This window comes from Prionailurus bengalensis, chromosome D2 (assembly GCF_016509475.1).
Source record: "Prionailurus bengalensis isolate Pbe53 chromosome D2, Fcat_Pben_1.1_paternal_pri, whole genome shotgun sequence".
Taxonomy (NCBI): Eukaryota; Metazoa; Chordata; class Mammalia; order Carnivora; family Felidae; genus Prionailurus; species Prionailurus bengalensis.
The window spans coordinates 52193174-52210987 of record NC_057351.1 but is presented as its reverse complement, the minus strand read 5'-3'; the positions used below and the strand labels follow the sequence as shown (position 1 = coordinate 52210987).

The 17814-nt window shown below is 37.4% G+C and overlaps 1 protein-coding gene across 1 annotated transcript in view; it reads right to left on the bottom strand.

Annotated features, from left to right (window-relative positions):
* Window positions 1-2253: 2253 nt before the first annotated feature.
* Window positions 2254-17814, bottom strand: part of MARCHF5 (membrane associated ring-CH-type finger 5) — a 57672-nt gene continuing 42111 nt past the window's right edge. Inside the window, exons 3-6 of the mRNA XM_043596984.1 lie at window positions 14781-14911; window positions 6457-6640; window positions 6159-6325; window positions 2254-5186 (exon numbers count right to left, since the gene is read on the bottom strand). Coding sequence (XP_043452919.1) covers window positions 5070-5186; window positions 6159-6325; window positions 6457-6640; window positions 14781-14911 — 599 coding nt within the window. The 3' untranslated portion in view covers window positions 2254-5069. The remainder of the gene's footprint in view (window positions 5187-6158; window positions 6326-6456; window positions 6641-14780; window positions 14912-17814) is intronic.

The following is a 17814-nucleotide window of genomic DNA, read 5'->3' as shown; positions in this document are numbered from 1 at the left end:
TATTCCATTATGGATGTTCCCTAATTTATTCAACTGATTCCATAAAGACATTTGATTCCATTCTCGTTACTAAATATGCCACGAACAACAAATAACTTCATAGACATATTGCTGTACTTAAGTGCAAATATATCTTAAGATAAACTCCTGGAATTGGAACCACTGAGTCAATGAATACATATATTTGTAATCTTAACGGATACTAATTGCCTTCCATAACAATTTTTATACCCTAGCCAGAATATATGAAAATGGCTCATTTATCATCCTGGATGTTATGCTGTTAAATCACTTATGGACCTTTCTGTGAATCAAATATATTAGGATTGTTTCCTTGTGGTAGGGGTGGGGCAGAGTGTCAGAGACTGACTAGGAGGGGCACAAAGAGGGGTGTTGGTACATTGCCAACTTACTGTCTCAGTTGCAAATCCACCCTTCTTTGCCCAACTTTGTGGCTCTGAAACTGGATCCTGTAAACATTTTTCCTTTGGAACATTAGGCTTTTTCAACAGAAGGCACAGGAGTGACAGCACAAGGCTATTGTGTCAGGAAGACTCCTTCCTTCTAGATTCCAGCCTCCATTATGACCTTTTAAGCATTGGAGCTCAGCAGCCTGTACCTGTCTAGTTGCATCCTCCGGCCTCTCCATCCCCACCAACTCAGCTTCTCCACACCAGTTCCCACCTGCCCTCTGGCAAGTTCCTCTGTCACCCCTTGAAACAACTGTGGTAGCCGCACCCTTTTCAAAGTGTCTGAATCTCAGCCTTTTAGGAAAAGAGACATTCTCTAATTTCTGGTTCCCTTATTTTCTACCCTCCTTCAGCTTAGAAGCAGTAGCTGTTTTGCCCCTGCTACTTTTCTTTAAAGTTGTCTTCATTTACTTCGTATCAGCTAACAGTTTCTTATATTACATTTTTCTTGTTCAAATAGCTGATGTGATTTGTCTGACTGTACCCTGGCTGATGTGTTACATGTGATCATCTTGCAAAAATTCGACTTCTACTTAAAAATTGTGCACTTTTGCAGGTCTTATTTTTGGTATACAATTATCTGAATTGGTAAATACACAGATACATACAAATACACTGATAAATGTGTATTACTGAAGGATCATGAACATATTACCTCTTAGTTCCTGTTATAGATCGTTTCTTGCTAATTTTAAGCTAGAGACAGTCCATATTTAAGCAGGGCACATTTTCTAAGGGTTCAAAGTATTCCATAGTTGTCTTAGATTATACTCTTAAAAATTAAATATCTCAAAGTAGGCTTATTCTCCATTTTACCCCAGGACTTGAGAATGTCTGGAGCATAGAGGAATTCAACAAACACCTGGTTGAGTGTAGTATATATTGCAGACATACGGTAACCTTAGCAGGCTGTTATCAGGAAGAGGCTTAAATCCACACGGGGTTGACCAGAATGACAGCCTAACCTCTGCTGCCTGTCCAAAGCTTCTACAGACATTCAGTTGCAAACCCTCTCTCTCTTCCCTTTGCTCGGAATCTTTGTTCTAGGAAGGCAGTTAAACAAGACATTTTATCACTCTGCCATTTCTAATGGGTGTATGGGGTGACAGGTCAGAGAAGAGGCAACCCTGAGATCCCAGGAGACCAAAGGAAGGTTATGGGCAAACCAACCTCTACTTAAATTGGCACAGATTGTTTCTCTGTATATCAAACTGCTGTAGAATGTTACTTAATTCTAATAACCAGGGATAGGTTTTATGATCTTAAAGTAACTTGCCACACAAATATCAGAATATGTATCTGGGACTGTCTGTCGTTTCTCTTTTGCTAGTCTCTCAGATGGGGGCAATGAAATAACCTAGGAAAAAAAATCTCCACGGATGGAAGGGCCTTTATTTGATGTACTCATTCTAGAAGATTCTAACCTTCAGAAACTTAAATTCTTAGTATCTCAGAGGAAGCAACTTTTTTAACGTATCCCCAGCCCACTTGAATACACTTTAAGATACCCTGCAGCATGAGACCACCCACAGTTCTTGTGTGGTTGCTTGTCTAATCATAGTGCAAGTGGCTGAGGGGGTATATATTTTAAAAATCAGAATGTAGTTGGAATTTGGGCTAGCTTACTTGCAAAATTAAGACAATTCCTCTTCAGTTTTTAAAAATTCAGATTATTTTTACTAAAAGTCTCACTAACATCTTGGTAACTAGGATTAAAAAAACCAACTATATAGGTGCAGAATTAACATTTTTGGAGTTGTGCAACAGACAAAGTACACCTAGAGAACATAAAAATTCTTTATTTAACCTAATCCAGCCAGTATTGAGATAGTCTGCTATATTAAAAACAAGACGTTTAAAAAAATTACAGCACAGTTAGCAAGGCAGTGACTAATTAAGTCACTAAGTTTAATTTTATATTCTTCACAGTCATTTGATAATCATGTAATGAGGAACAATATTTTCGGCCACTTTGGAGATGTTAACTTCTGCAAAGAAGAGAATTCTACTAGTTGTCACTGAATTTTATAAAAGAGGTTTAAAACATTAAAGTTTATAGAAATAACACAGTAAAGCAATGTGAAATTAAACAGGAAAACACAAAATATATCCACCCATCCCAAAAGTCTGTAACATCCCGTTAATCTGTCCCCTAACACCATTCTCTTACCTCTCCTTTCCCTTTTCATAGAGCACGAACAGACTAACAATTAAGAAACAGCTACTGCTCTGTAGGGGCTATTTCGAGCCTAAAGTGCCTCTATTCCTTTAATTTCTCAGTTAATCCTAGAAATGGTCTTCTGAGATAGAAGTATTACTTGCATTTCAGAGATGAAGAAAACTGTAGCTGAGAGAAAGCCACTTGGCCAAGGTATACATCCAGTTATTAAAAGCAGAATCAGAATTGGAACCCAGGTCCATCTAACTTTAGTCAGCCCATGCTCTTCTATTGTTCATGGTGGTGCAAGCCACCTTTCTGAAGACTGGTACACAGAACTTTCTGAGCGAAGGTTTTTGGGATTTAAAAGTCTTCAATTCCAGGGCTAGAGGCCACTCTGGTCCCCAGGCACTTGCAATTCCCTCCCCATAGCTCTAGAAAACCCTCCCTGCTGCCCCCAAAGGTTAGAGTTGTTTCCTTGGCCCTCAAGAACCCTGATGCCAATAAACGCAAAAGCAGCTACTCCCCCCCACCCCCCATCTTCGGCATGAAAGTAGTAACTGGGGAACAGTGTGCTTGTATAATTTTATTAAAGGTTGCCTAAAAGCTGTTCTATATAACAAAATTATGCAGGAAATATCTACTATGTCTTCTTATATTGAAAATTAAAGAAAAGCCAATATATTTTATAATTACAGCAATATAATCTAAGTTATTTTTATATATACTCATAGATTTTATATTTCCCCTTTACAACTGCAGCAGTGTTCTTAATAAGGCTCACTGTCAGTCAAATATTCCCTTCCTCCCAAAATAATTACAACTCTGAATGTTCAACAGCCATTCACATAAACTTTATAAGACAGGATTAAGACATTCATACTATAGAAAGGTACCAGTCTTAAATTACTAAAGTTAACATACATTATTGCAATCTAACATAGCTCAATCTATATTTGCTACACTCCTAAAGAGAAGTGGCCATGTATCAGTAAGGGAAACGTTTATTACTGTCATGCATTATATACTGTGAACAAGAAAATAAATAGGGTTTTTGGAACTATCTTTTAAAAATTTTAGTTAATGAAAATAACTGCAACACCATTCAGATTGAACAACATTAAAAGGGCCACTATTAAAAACGGCTTAAAATAAATAATTGCTTTTTAAAAAATGAACATAAAAACTAGTTAAACAGTGATTAAGGTGCTAGCCTCATCAACACGACAAGCAACTAAAATCTAAAAACATTAGTATTGGATTTAATAAATGGACTTAAGCCAAAAAACAATAACCTCAATATTTACTCAAGACTTCTTGTTTTCATAATGATCTTCTTGCTGACTGATATAAAAACAAAGAGCTCAAGTAAACCTCACCTTTGTTTACTCACTGCTGGTTTTCTATCTGTTGAAACTAGATGGTAAACTGCATAAAAGCAGAAACCAAATCTGTCTTGCTCACCACTGTATCCCACAGCACTTTGTACAATGCCTGGGCAAATAGGAGGTGATCAACAAATACCTGAATAACTGAATCAATGAAAGAGAAGAGTAAAATAACTTTATTGATTTTTTTTTTTTTTTGCAAACCGTTCTCTGTGCTCAAACTACTATAAACTGGCAGCTCTAATTTCTAGAAATATGGATTTAAAAACTGTACTCCAGTGATTGAAGGACCTGACGACTCTCTCCCTTTCTCTCTTACATGCACGCACGCGCGCACACACACACACACACACACACGACTACATGAGTCAAAATTACATTATGAGCTATGAGATGTCGACATTATATAAATAAAATTTAATAGTGAAAAAGTGATTTGGAAGCCCTGTGAATTTTTACCCTACACATTTTGGAGGACGTCACATGGGTTAAGAAAAACACAACAAAATTGCATTTGTTCAGATAATCATTTGAATGTTTACATACATTTTTGGTTTGTTATTTTTTTATAACTAATTTACATTTCCTCATATTAACATATATTCCTGTTTAGCATGTAATCAAATTATGCCAGTGAGAAAAATCCTCATAGTACCTTCATTGAGTTGCTGATTCTAAGAAAACACTGAACATGAACATGTACAAAAGAGGCATTTGAATAAAACAGCATGTGCATTTTTAAATATTTGCACAGTTTGATCTTTACATTTCTGTCTGGAGAAAATATGAACAAAACCCAGGTCTACCATGCTAAGATAATGGTTCAGATGACTGCCATAAAAGAAGTACATACAAAACAATGAAAACAAATCACAACCTTAGGTTCCGTGATTACTGAGAGGATTTCCCCTGCCCTAAGTGCTTTATTCTATTTCTTAAAAATATGAGCAGCAGCTTATCATAAGTCTCCACTACTGTGCATTAATGATGGAATCAACAACACAACAGACTCATAAGGATGATAGGACTGCAGAACAACTAGAAGTCACAGTTTTATGCTTCTTCTTGCTCTGGATAATTTAGAATTTTGCGGTGTGCCTGACGTAAATATTGCTGTTGTTTGAAGTAAACCTTGAATGCTCCTTTTATGGCAACAAAAGCAATTCCACCCTAAAATAAAAATAAAAAGCTTTTTATAATGCAGATTTAGAGAAACATAATAACATAATTTTACTTAGATCAGAAAAGACATAGCCATTGCTGCTAATTCAGATGAACGCAAATGAGACAGTTCTCTTTTCTACTTAGGGGGTAAGACAGGCAGGATCGCTACACCCAACAGAGATACCTTCACTGTTTTTTTTTTTTTTTTTAATATTTATTTATTTTGAGAGCAAGAGAGAAAATCAAGCAGGCTCTGTGCTGCCAATGCAGAGCCTGATGTGGGCTTGATCCTACGAACCGTGAGATCATGACCTGAGCCAAAATCAAGAGTCGGAGACGCTCAAATGACTGACCCACTCAGGTGCCCCCTTCCCTGTTCTCCTATTGAAGTAATCTTCTCTCCACTTAGCTTGACGTCCATTCTGATACAGCAGGGAGAAGGCTTGGGCACATGTGCAGGCTGCTATCAGGGAAGGGAAGTGGGAGGAATAACAATGATAGCAAACAATACAAGGGCATATTATGTGCTAGCACTTCAAATGAACTATTTAATCCACCACATAACCTTGATGTAGCTACCAATATGATCTTCATTTTACAGGCACAGAGAAGTGAAGAAATTTGATTTAGGTTTCTCAGCAAGGCGGTATCTGATAGGATATGAACCAGGCAGTCTGATCCTAGAGCTGAAGCTATTCACCAAAATCTTGTTGGCAAGGATGGGTGTGATAATTCATGCCTATTCTAGGAGAGACATCACCTGCAGCATAGTTCCGGAAGGCCAGAAGTAATGCAAAGGATCTTCCCCTCTTTCTTGCTATTGGATAACAGTGGGGATCAAATAGAACCTCAAGGCACAGAAGCCACAGAATGAGTATTTATGAAGTCCCACTGTTTTTTTTTTTAAACACAGTTCCTTCTCTTTTGTATAGTCACTTGGAAAAAAAAAAAAAAAAGGTAGTATTAAAACCATCTTACCAAGATTGTCCTTTGTAAATTAGAGTTAACACTACTGAACATCAGTTTACCAACTATTGTTGCAATAGTAGGAAAGACAAGGGCTCCACACAAAATTCGGGTAGCAGAGACGTGATCTGCTAAAGGATTAGCCTCAGCTGGAATTCGAGGAACAGGACAACCAATCCCTGTTGGGGGGAAAAAAGAAATGGAGGTATTAGTCCTAATAAATCACAATAGCTAAAATATCTTCACATGTTAAGATTCTTCCACAAGGTTAATCTGGTGTGCTCATTATAACCACAATTCAGGGCCTTACCTGGAAATATACTGTTCAAAATTTGTAGTTTATTTGAGTATTTGCGCCATAGTCTAAGCACGTAGTCTTCCCAGCGAATCATCTTGCCTAATATCAGCATGACAGGAATAGTAGGAAGTCCAATTAAAAGGAATAAAGGATCAGCTCTTTCCATAACATCCAGACCTTCTTTATGGCCTACAACCTGTGAAACAAACAGCATTCACTAGAATCATTTCCTTATCTAATGAAAGGTTGCATGCTTGAGCTGAATTCATTTTAGAGGAAATGGTAAATTTTGAAATAAAAATATAAAAAGTTTTAAAAATAAGTCAGAAAGTTATCAGTCCTGATTTATTTATGTGTCTCTCATTCAAAGGAAAAAAAGCTCCTTCATATTGGAATAAAAGCTTTAAAAAACAGTGGGGTGCCTGGGTGGCTCAGTCGGTTAAGCATCCAACTTCAGCTCAAGTCATGATCTTGTGGTTTGAGGGTTTGAGCCCCATGTTGGGCTTCTTGCTGTCAATGTGGAGCCTGTTTTGGATGCTCTGCCTCCTCCCCTGCTCATACTCTCTCTCTCAAAAATAAATATTGAAAAAAAAATGGTTGAGGGCACATGCACCCCAATGTTCATAGCAGCACTATCAACAATAGCCAAAGTATGGAAAGAGCCCAATGTCCATTGATGGATGAAGGGATAAATATGTGGTATATATATATACTAATGGAGTATTACTCGGCAATCATAAAGAATGAAATCTTGCCATTTGCAACTATGTGGATGGAACTAAAGGGTATTGAAAGACAAGTATCATATGACTTCACTCATGAGGACTTTAAGATACAGATGAACACAAGGGAGGGAGGGAGACAAAACATAAGAGACTCTTAAATATGGAGAACAAACAGAAGGTTACTGGAGGGGTTGTGGGAGGCAGGATGGGCTAAATGGGTAAGGGGCGTTAAGGAATCTACTCCTGAAATCATTGTTGCCCTGCTAATTTGGATGTAAATTAAAAAAAAGGTTGACCCACATTGATTACATTTCAATAGAGGGAAGGGGATTTCTGGTTATTTTATTCCTCTTATTTGATATGGTTAGACTGGGCTATAATTCTAGGTCCTGTTTGTCCTCCAGCAGAGCATCTGTTTTTCTGCTCTTCCTACTAGGGTAAGCATAACCAAGGGGCAGAACCAGCCTTTAGGAGATGGCCCAAAAGCTCACTTTTCTTTGGTTCTTTCACTCTCTGGTATAGAGTGATTTTTCTGGCTGGCTAAATGCTTGTTCTACAGACCAAACTCTGCTAAAATTCAATTCTAAGATCTACATTTGAGTGACTGCAGTTTTTGCTACAGGTTCCAGTCATTTTTCTAATCTAGGAACCCTAGGGTATCCTAACTCTAGGGTAATGAAGCTAAAACAATCCTTTCCCTCTCATCTGGGTCTTAGGGTTATTTCTCCACTGGTTTAGATCCCAGAGGGCAAGAAGGATATGATTATTTTTTAAAAATGTTTGTTTATTTTTGAGAGAGCAAGTGAGCATGAGGGAGGGGCAGAGAGAGAGGGAGAGAGAGAATCCCAAGCAAGCTCTGTGCTATTAACTCAGAGCCCAGCTCAGGGTTTGAACCTATGAACCGTGAGATCATGACCTGAGCTGAAACCAAGAGTTGGTCACTCAATTACATGAGCCACCCAGGCACCCCAGGATATGATTCTTACTTGTGAATCTCCATACATTCCCCTCCCAGGAAAATTCTTTTTACTCCATCTTGGCCTTATACTTCTCTCAACATCTCCATTTTATTGGTGAGCTTCTTAGTTTTAACTGGAGAACTTCCCTGAAAATTCTCTTTCAAACGTCTCAAATGATCTTCCCTTTAGCCAAAGTCTCAATCGCTTCCAAATTAAACCTATTTCTCTGAAGGATTATTTTTGGCAGTTATGACAGAAGAGGACGATTTCAGAATCTTGGGCTTTTAGCCTACCCAGGTATCACAGTGAGGACAGCTTGCTAGGAAGACACTACTATAAAAACTCCAAATAGTTTTTCTGATCACACTTGAGGAGTAAGCCATGAAGAGAGGACTGGGAAGAAACTGTCTCTTTGAAAGCGAGGAGGTAAAAGGAAGGAAGGATAGGCAAGGAGGGAAGGAAAGAAAGAAGGCAGGGAAAACTAAAAGTGCCAGGTACACTCAGGAAACAAGCTCATGAAAAAGTAAATGGGATTTTTTTTTTTCAAAAACGAGATGCTCTTCATGTCAACTATCATAGCAAATTTTTTTACTACTACATAGCAAATTTTTCACTACTACAAGGACGTGTGAAATAAGGTCAAGCTGAGAATGGTAAGAACAAATTGAAATTCTAGACAACACATTCAATGCAGGTAAAAATATTTTATACGTACATGGAGAGCACCAAAATGGATGCTTTAAAATCTGAGCTAGGGATATAGTCCAGGTTTGTACTTCATTATCTAACCACAGTGTAATATTAAAGGGCAGGAGGCCAGCCTCTTCTCTGTGGCCAAAAACCAGGTATAGGTATCTAATATTCTTCTGTGTCTCCTTGTAGAAACTTGACACCTTATATGTGAAGGATGACTGTTCTGAGTTGCCCTAAAGTGAAAGAGTCTGGTTCACAATACAGTTGATCCTTGAACAACATGAGTTTTGTATATAACTGGTCCACTTATATATAACTTTTCTTGATTTGTCCGTGCCCCTAATCCCCATGTTGTTCAAGAGTACACTGTATTTCATAAACCCTAATCCCATACTGGGGACAAATGTGGATTAGCCCAGAGACTGTGTATTTACCTATGCTTTTTGAGGAATATTTCATTTTTATATCATTTTTTTTCTTTTTTAATATTTATCTTAGAGAGAGAGCACAAGTGGGGGAGGTTCAGAAAGAGAGGTAGACACAGAATCTGAAGCAGGCTCCAGACTCTGAGCTGTCAGCACAGAGTCGGACAAGGGGCTTGAACCCACCAGCTGTGAGACCATGACCTGAGCCGAAGTCGGAGGCTAAACCAACTGAGCCACCCAGGTGCCCCTCATTCTATTATTTTCAGTTTAATGATCACATATAAAGTTACAACTAAATGTGATTTAAATATTCTCAAAGTGCTAGCAAATAAATTCAGAAATCTGAAAAATCCCTTTTGTGGGTTATGCTATTCTTTTTAAAATTTGGGGTTTAGAAATATAAAGCAGAGTGAATATTCAGGTAGAGACTACAGTAAGGCACAGTTTATTTCTCATGGGTAGCGGTAAAAACCTTACAACCAGGTATCTCAGAGTGAGGAAACAAAAAAGGAAATAGGGCAAACTGAGCAAAAGGCCCACTGCCCAATTTCTTATACCTAAAGTCGACAGAGATGCTTTATACTCAAGCTGGGCTCACCATGCACGCATACCTGCATGCATTCATTCAACTGAATACTGACTGTGTGCCAGAAATAGGCCTAGGTGTTGCGGATAAAATGGTGAGCTAAACAGATGTCTTTTGGAGAGGAGAGAGACAAATTAAACAAGCATGCAAATATAAATGCTAAAATGGAAACAATAGTATAACTATAGTATACCCCCTGCTACTATAATCAGACTCAAGGGCAGTAAATGAGGACTGAGTAAAGCAATGGGGCTGATTTAACTTTGGTCAAAACAAACCCAGCATACCTTGTGTATCATCAGGAACATTCTGGTTTTATGCTCCAAGATTTCAAAACAGGTTATTTTTAAGACTTCAATTTGGGGGTGAGATTCAGGAACTATAGAATGTCTTCTCTAAGAATTTGTTATCTGTGTATAAAATAAAGACCTAGGAATTGTAGGTTTAAAGAAAGGTTTGTTTCTCTGCTTGAGGCCTAAAAGCTAGTTCTTCATATCCAGGAGTTCACCAATGTTGAAAGGCTAAGAGTTTTAACCTGATCTTTTTTTTTTTTTTTTAAATTTTAGAGAGAAAGAAGAGTGCAAGTGGGGGGAAAGGGCAGAGGAAGAGAGAGACTTTAAAAAAATTTATTTATTTATTTATTTACAGAGAGAAAGAGACATGGGAAGGGCAGAGAGAGAGGGGGGCAGAAAGAAAGGGAGACAGAATCCCAAGCAGGCTCTGCACAGCTCAAACTCACAAACCATAAGTTCATGACCTGAGCTGAAACCAAGAGTCAGCTGCTTAACTGACTGAGCCACCCAGGTGTCTGAGAGAGAGACTCTTAAGCAGGGTCCATACTCAGTGCAGAGCCTAACAAGGGGCTCAATTCTATGGGATCATGACCTGAGCCAAAATCAAGAGTCAGATGCTCAACCGACTGAGCCACCCAGGCACCCCCTAATCTGATCTTTTAAATCACTTCCTTTTAGGACCCTACTTTTATTTTTTAAATTATTATTATTATTTTAAAATCTACCTTTTTTCCTAAGTTCATTCACTTATTTTGAGAGAGAGAGAGACAACAAGCATGGGGGAAGGGGCAGAGAGAGAAGGGAGAGAGAAAATTCTAAGCAGGCTCCTGCACTGTCAGTGCAGAGCCCGATGTGGGGCTCGATCCCACAAATTATGAGATCATGACCCAAGTAGAAACCAAGAGTCGGACGCTTATCTGACTGAAACACCCAAGTGCTCCTATGGCCCTACTTTTAAATGGGAGAATGAACAGTGATGAATTAAGAGGTTTTCTTAGTCAGACTTAAGGATAGTTAAGTGTAGTATATGAGTTAAGAACTGACAATGCTTATGGGGGTTATTTTTACACCAGAGGGAAAAATGGAACGAAAATGGACATGAAGGTGGTTGTTCCAGAGTAAAATGTTCCCACTGCCTGTGGAACAAAGTTTCACTTAAGGAGCCCTAGATTAGGGACAGGGGTCCTAATGCTTCTTCCTTACTGTGTGGTATTGGACACATAAACTTGCCAAATTTGTAAGCTAGGAATAATTAATAGTATCTAGATCACACGATTGATGCAAGGTTTAAAAACATCAGTGCTGGAAGGTGTTTAGCCCAGTGCTGGGGGAAAAAGTTACCTATCACGTTGTCTTTTCAATAAAAAGATAAGCAGAAGGTCTCAAGTTCCTCACAACTAATTGGGATTGAACTTAAGACTGGCTCGTGGAGAAATAAATGGGAAAAGAATAGTGGTTTGATTCCTTAACCTAATATACTTGTACTTTAGAGTAGTCAGAGAACAAAAGGAAAAGAAAACCGTCAAGGGTTAAAAAGAAAACCCTAAATACTGCTGATGGTATAAGTGGGGCACATTCCCTAACAAATATGCTCAGAAAGGTAAAAGTCTTCCCAATACAATTAAATCATATGATACCTACCTACCTACCGTCTGTAATCTACTATAATCTCTCTCATTCAGGGCTTAAAAAATCTTTCCAAGTGCCACAGTGTATATGAAGATTATTTCTAAGTGGTAACACAAAATATATGTATCATCATAATTTGAGTCTTTTTCTTTACCATCACCATTAACCAACATGTTCATTTTTGTCTCCTTGCTTGTATCTCCTCTACAGATCCAAATTATTGCCTTCAAGAGTCAGCTCCAGACTTACTTTCTATGAAACTTCAAACGATCTTTCATTGTACTGAATTAAAATACTGTTTATGTAGTCTTCTGTACTCTTCATATTTGTTTACATAATGTTATAACTGTTCTCCAGTTGTTCACTTACGTACACCTTGTCTTAGAACTATATTCCTTGGGCCTGGGAATCATTAACAAATTTCTTTTAAGATTGAGTGACACTTGGAGTCCCTGGGTAGCTCAGTTGGTTAAGCGTCTGACTATTGGTTTTGGCTCAGGTCATGATTGTACAGTTAGTGGCTTTGAGCCCCACATTGGGCTCCATGCTGGCAGTGTGGAGCCTGCTTTGGATTCTCTCCCTCTCTCTCAAATTAAAAAAAAAAAAGATTGAGTGAGCCTAAAATCTTTCCTCAAAAAGAGCCATCCTATTTCTTGTAGTCAATTAGGTATTAAGAGAAATCACTCAATCTCATGGGGCCTTAGTTTCCTCACCTGCAAAAAATATACATATACATCCATATTGTACATTCAATAATGTATATATCTGCTCTAAGTTTTTGTGTCTTCGTCAGTACTAGTGAATTACCTAAACCTCCCTGAACTAATGATGTACTCATTAATCAAAACTGGAATTTTAATTTATTTTATTTAATTATTGCAGAGAATATAATCAAATAAACCTGCTACTACCTGACAGAACTAGTCATATAAAAAAAACCCCACGATATTTATGAAAGCCCTTTAAGTATTAGTCTCTGTGTATATGCTATAACAGGAATACCTAAGTGTAAGACAGTCTCTACTTTCAAGGAAATTACTTTTTAAAAAATATCTGAGAGAGAGAGCAAGAGAGAGTGTGAGTGGGTGCAAGCAGGGGAGGGAAGGAGAGTGGAGAGAGAGAATCCAGTGCAGAGCCCCACGTGGGGCTTGACCCCACAAACTGTGAGATCAAGACCTGAGCCAAAATCAAGAGTCGGACACTTAACCAACTGAGCCACCCAGCACCCCTCAAGGAAATTACCTTCTAATAGGAAAAGCAAAAGGCTGAATATAGGAAAAATTAAATAACTTCAGTAATCTATATCAATATCACTTGGTCAGCACAAGATCTGCTGCCATTTAAAGAATGACAGTGGCAGGAGTTGTCTGGTTAGTTTCAGGAGGGAAAAGCAGCTGAACTAAGCCTGAAAAGAGTTCAGATTTGGAGAGGTAGAGAAGGGAATGGAGAGACAGGTATGAGGCAGGGAGGGTGGCAAAAGTCAAAGGACAGAGGTAAAAAACTAAACAGGAGCAAAAGGATAAGATGCAGGGGACAGCCAATAGGCCTCAAAGTAGAATGAAGTAAGACTATGAAGGATTTGGCATAACAAATCAGGTCAAGGAAATAGAATCTTTTTTAAGTCAGTGGTTCTTAATCTTTATCCATTACACTCATGACAAATGATGGTTTACTATTTGTAATTCATTCTAGTGACTACATCCAGATTTTGGGGGTATCCTCAACGCTTCATGAAGAAACCTTGCAATACTGTTTCACCATGACTAAACAACCAGAAAGGCTACTTACTGTGGACCTGGCATAGCCAAGTTATGTGCAATTTCTAGAATATTACATAGTGTGTAAACTATTACTGAGTTACTTATGAAACACTTACCCAATCTAACTGCTGCATTGGAAAAGTCCTACTTAAGACAGAGGAGACAGCTTGGAGTAGATGTTGAAGGGATTATTTTAGGAAGATTAATTTGGAAGGATGGACTGACAGAAGAGAATGAAATTAGAGAAACCAGTCAAAAGGCTCCTTTAGCCATACGGTATGATAGGGGAGTGACAACAAAGTCAGGTGTTATAAAGACCGTGGAAAGGAAGCTACGGATATAAGATATCAAAATGGAAACTGCTTGGATTTGATCAGTGGACTGGAGATAGGGCTACGAAGCAGAAAGTTAAAGGTAATCCTAAGAATGTAGGATATAAACCGAGTAGATGGGAAAATGATAGTAGCAATCAGAGGTATAGAGAAATTATAATATTATAAAATGTAAATAAATTTAGGTTTCAAATTGAGGAAAAGACTAGTTTGATTTCAGAAATCCCGAGTGTGAAATCACAAGTGGTCACATAAGGAGAAGTGTCAAGCTGCAACGGCAGGACTGCTTTTGAGGATAGAATAGGGCAAAAGATGTAGATCTAACCATAAAAGGCACACAGCTGATAGCTGGAAATCATTAGGGAAAAAGTATAAAGAGAGGAATCAAGGGCCTGGGACTAAATCTTGAAATTTAAGTCTAATAATCTTCACCAACAGTTATTGATTGTAGCAAAAAATGGGAAGTAATTTCCAATCAACAACAGACTGGTTAGTAAATTGTTCTAATTCCATACGTAGAATGGTATGCAGATTTCTGCATACTTATAAAAAGATCTCCAAGATTCACTGTTTGTAAAAAAAAAAAAACAAAACAAAAAACAAAACGGGTGTAGTTCTAATATGCTTCCTTTTAGGGGGGGAAAATGTATGTGTGTGGGAGAACAAATTTATTTTTTCTTGCACATGCACAAAGAAAGTCTAGAATATATTACATAACTAATATAAATGGCTACCTGGGGAAGTGAGGGGGAACCTGGGCAAATGGACGGGAGTAAGAAGATGACTTTTCACTATATAGTTTTTTTTAATAAATTTTCTTATTTTTAAGCCTTGAGACTGTTATTACTTGTTCAAAATAATTTTTAAAACTCCTAACAGAAATCTAATAGATCTTCACATTAAAAGTATCACTGAATAGAGTAAAATACTGAACCTGCATCACTGTCACTGCTCCATAAGTCACAGCTGTCCAATAGATAGAGCCAACCATTATTCCCGCTGCAGCAAATGGACAAGCTTTTGAGATCAGTCTATCTGCAAGATCCAAGACGTAAACAACTGGACCTATAATAAAAGAAAGTAATATTTCAACACAAGACAGATATTTAAAAAATGACTTGTTCAATATTTTCCAATGATCTAAAATGTTGTTATGAAGTTGGATGTTCTGATGCTTTAGAGGTAACTGTTATAAATGTGATGGGAACCTAGATTTGAATAAACTTAGAATTTCTCAGTTGTCTTGATGAATAGCTAAGTTCTGCTTCCTAAATTCTAGGAAATAGCTTCTTCAAATTTTTATCTTTATCAGTAAATCAAATAAAGCCTCAAACGCAGCTGCTTCTTATGAAAAAAATAGTTCTCTTACTTATTTTATTCACACTGGCTACTGCAGAATGAAATGGCCATTTCAGAACAGTTCCTGCCCATAATTATATTCTCTAGTACTTGGTAAAAATATCACTTCTTTGACTTCACTCATTACTTCCTTGGTGCAGTATGTGAAGATAACCAATGCTATTTTCTTGTAGTTTTAAGAAGTCAATCTATCTTACGTTGATGTTTCAATATGCAACATTTAGTTGAGTATTATTCTCTACAAACTTTTTCCCCCCAAGTTTTTATTTAAATTCTATTTAGTTAACATATAGTGTACTATTAGTTTCAGGAGAATTTAGTAATTCATCACTTACATGTAACGCCCATCTAACAAACTTCTTTTAATGATCACCATGCCAGTTTTTATGACATTCCAACAGCTGTATGTGCCAATTATACTTCTATTATTAAATGCTTACTGTGAAATTTGGCTACTACCTTTCTCTGTAAGTTACTCAGAATAGCTATATTTGGAGGTATTCTAGACTGCTTTTAAGCCCAATACAATTTAGCTCCAGAATTTTTCAGAATAGTGAAAGGGTCTCAGGACTGAATTAGAACAAGGCCTAAAGAACTGAGTATCTAAGTTTAATCAAAGAAATATAAAACCTTGATTTAGTAATCATCATATTTGTTGAATACCCTCCACATAAAAACTATCACTTGAGACATTTTCTTAGAAATGTATAAGAATTATTACCTACCTTCTGAGGGGTTACAATCTATGAGGACGCTGTAGAATGTAAAAAATTATTTTTATTGTAGAAAGAAATTAACATAGCAATATGAGATAAATTAAACACGTATGAACAAGCATCGATCTATAGAGCCTTGATCAATACTTCCCCTGATCGCTAGAGCCAGTAACATTACTAGTCACTGTAAGAGAGACCCCATTGTGAAGTAGAAAGAACATTGGGAGCCACATTAAAGAACCTATGATTTCAATTTAGTGTATTTACTATCTCCTCCAACAACAGTTTGCACTTCTTAAGTCTACATGATACCAGCTGCTGTGCCCCAGGCATTACATGCATCATTATTCAATCTTATAATGTATAGTTTTATCCTTAAAATATACAAATTTGCTGGGTTAAGTTTAAAACTCCCTCAGAAGGCACAATAGAAGTCATTTTAGTGAGTCACCAAAGATCTGTCAAATGCTGGTACTAAAAGTTAAAGACCATAAAGTATATATAAAACCTCCACACTTCAACTTTCATATTCTTTACTGATAATCCTTTAATCAAAAATTGAAGCCACAAAAGAACAAGTCCAGACTCTCCACAGCACATGCAGCCACTACCAACATCACACCTATCTGATGTCAATCCCTCCACTGACATACCAGATCCCATCTCTTGCCAACTCAAAGCCACAGCTCCAGCAACTGTTTCCTACATCATTTCCTCTCTACTCTTTATTGGAATGTTTCCAATCAGACATATTGTTGTTTCTTCTATCTTAAAAAAACCCAAATTATTGTCTTGATCTTTCTTCCCCCACTGCTTGATCTTTGCTCCCTTTACAAAATTCCTCAAAAGACTCATCTGTTTTCACTCTCCTTCAATTCTCCTCTTGAATCCACTCCACCAAAATTGCTCATAATGGTCACTAACAACCTATGAACAGCTGAATGCAAAAGGGAGGACTATTTGGCCTAACAGAAGTATCTGACATGGATATTCCCTTCTTCTTCCTCATATATGGTTCTTCATTGTACTTCTAGGACATCATCATCTTTTGGTGTTCTTTCCATCACCAGTCATTAACTTTTCATTCTTCTTTCTTGGTTCCTCCTCCTCTTCTTGACCTCAGTGAAACCCACCCTGCCAATTTCTATCTCATGATACTCTCTATTTACTCTGCCTTATTTTTCTTTTTCCCAAAGCACTTACCACCTAACATACTCTAATTTACTCATTCTATTTCCACCTGTGAGAATAGGGGCTGGGAAACTATGGGCTAGGCCAAACCCAGCTGGCTGCTTTTGTAAATAAGGTTTTATATGGAACATGCCACATGCAAAAGCCTAAAATATTTACTGTCTGGTTTATAACAGAAAAAGTCTGCTGACTTTTGAACTAGAATATATGCTCCAAAGGGAAAAATAACACTTTTGTTTTGCTCATTGATGAATCCCAATTCCTATGATTCTAAATATTTGAATTCTCTACTAAGGTACTTATGTAAAACTACGCCATGAAAATCTTTCTGTACCAAGCCCAAGTTAACTATAGGGGTATTTTCTACTGAGTCAGAATCAAAATTGGTAAGGAAAGAAGGTATTTTGCATGCTTCCAATGTAACTCCTTCCTCCCTCTTCAACAGGGTACATCCATCAGTAGATAGGATGAAGCAATGTAATTCCTAACATGGTAGTCAATCACTATCACTTTTATCTATCATGAGCATGGACAATTTAGAGATGTTTGAATTGTCTTCCTTTAAAGATTTCAGAAGGTTCAATTTTCTTCCTGAATCCATGGGTGTGAATTCTTTTTGTACAAGCAAAAACAAACAAAAAATCCACTTACTTCTGGAAATTTTCTACTCATTCCTTGGGTCACATACAAAAGATGTGCCAG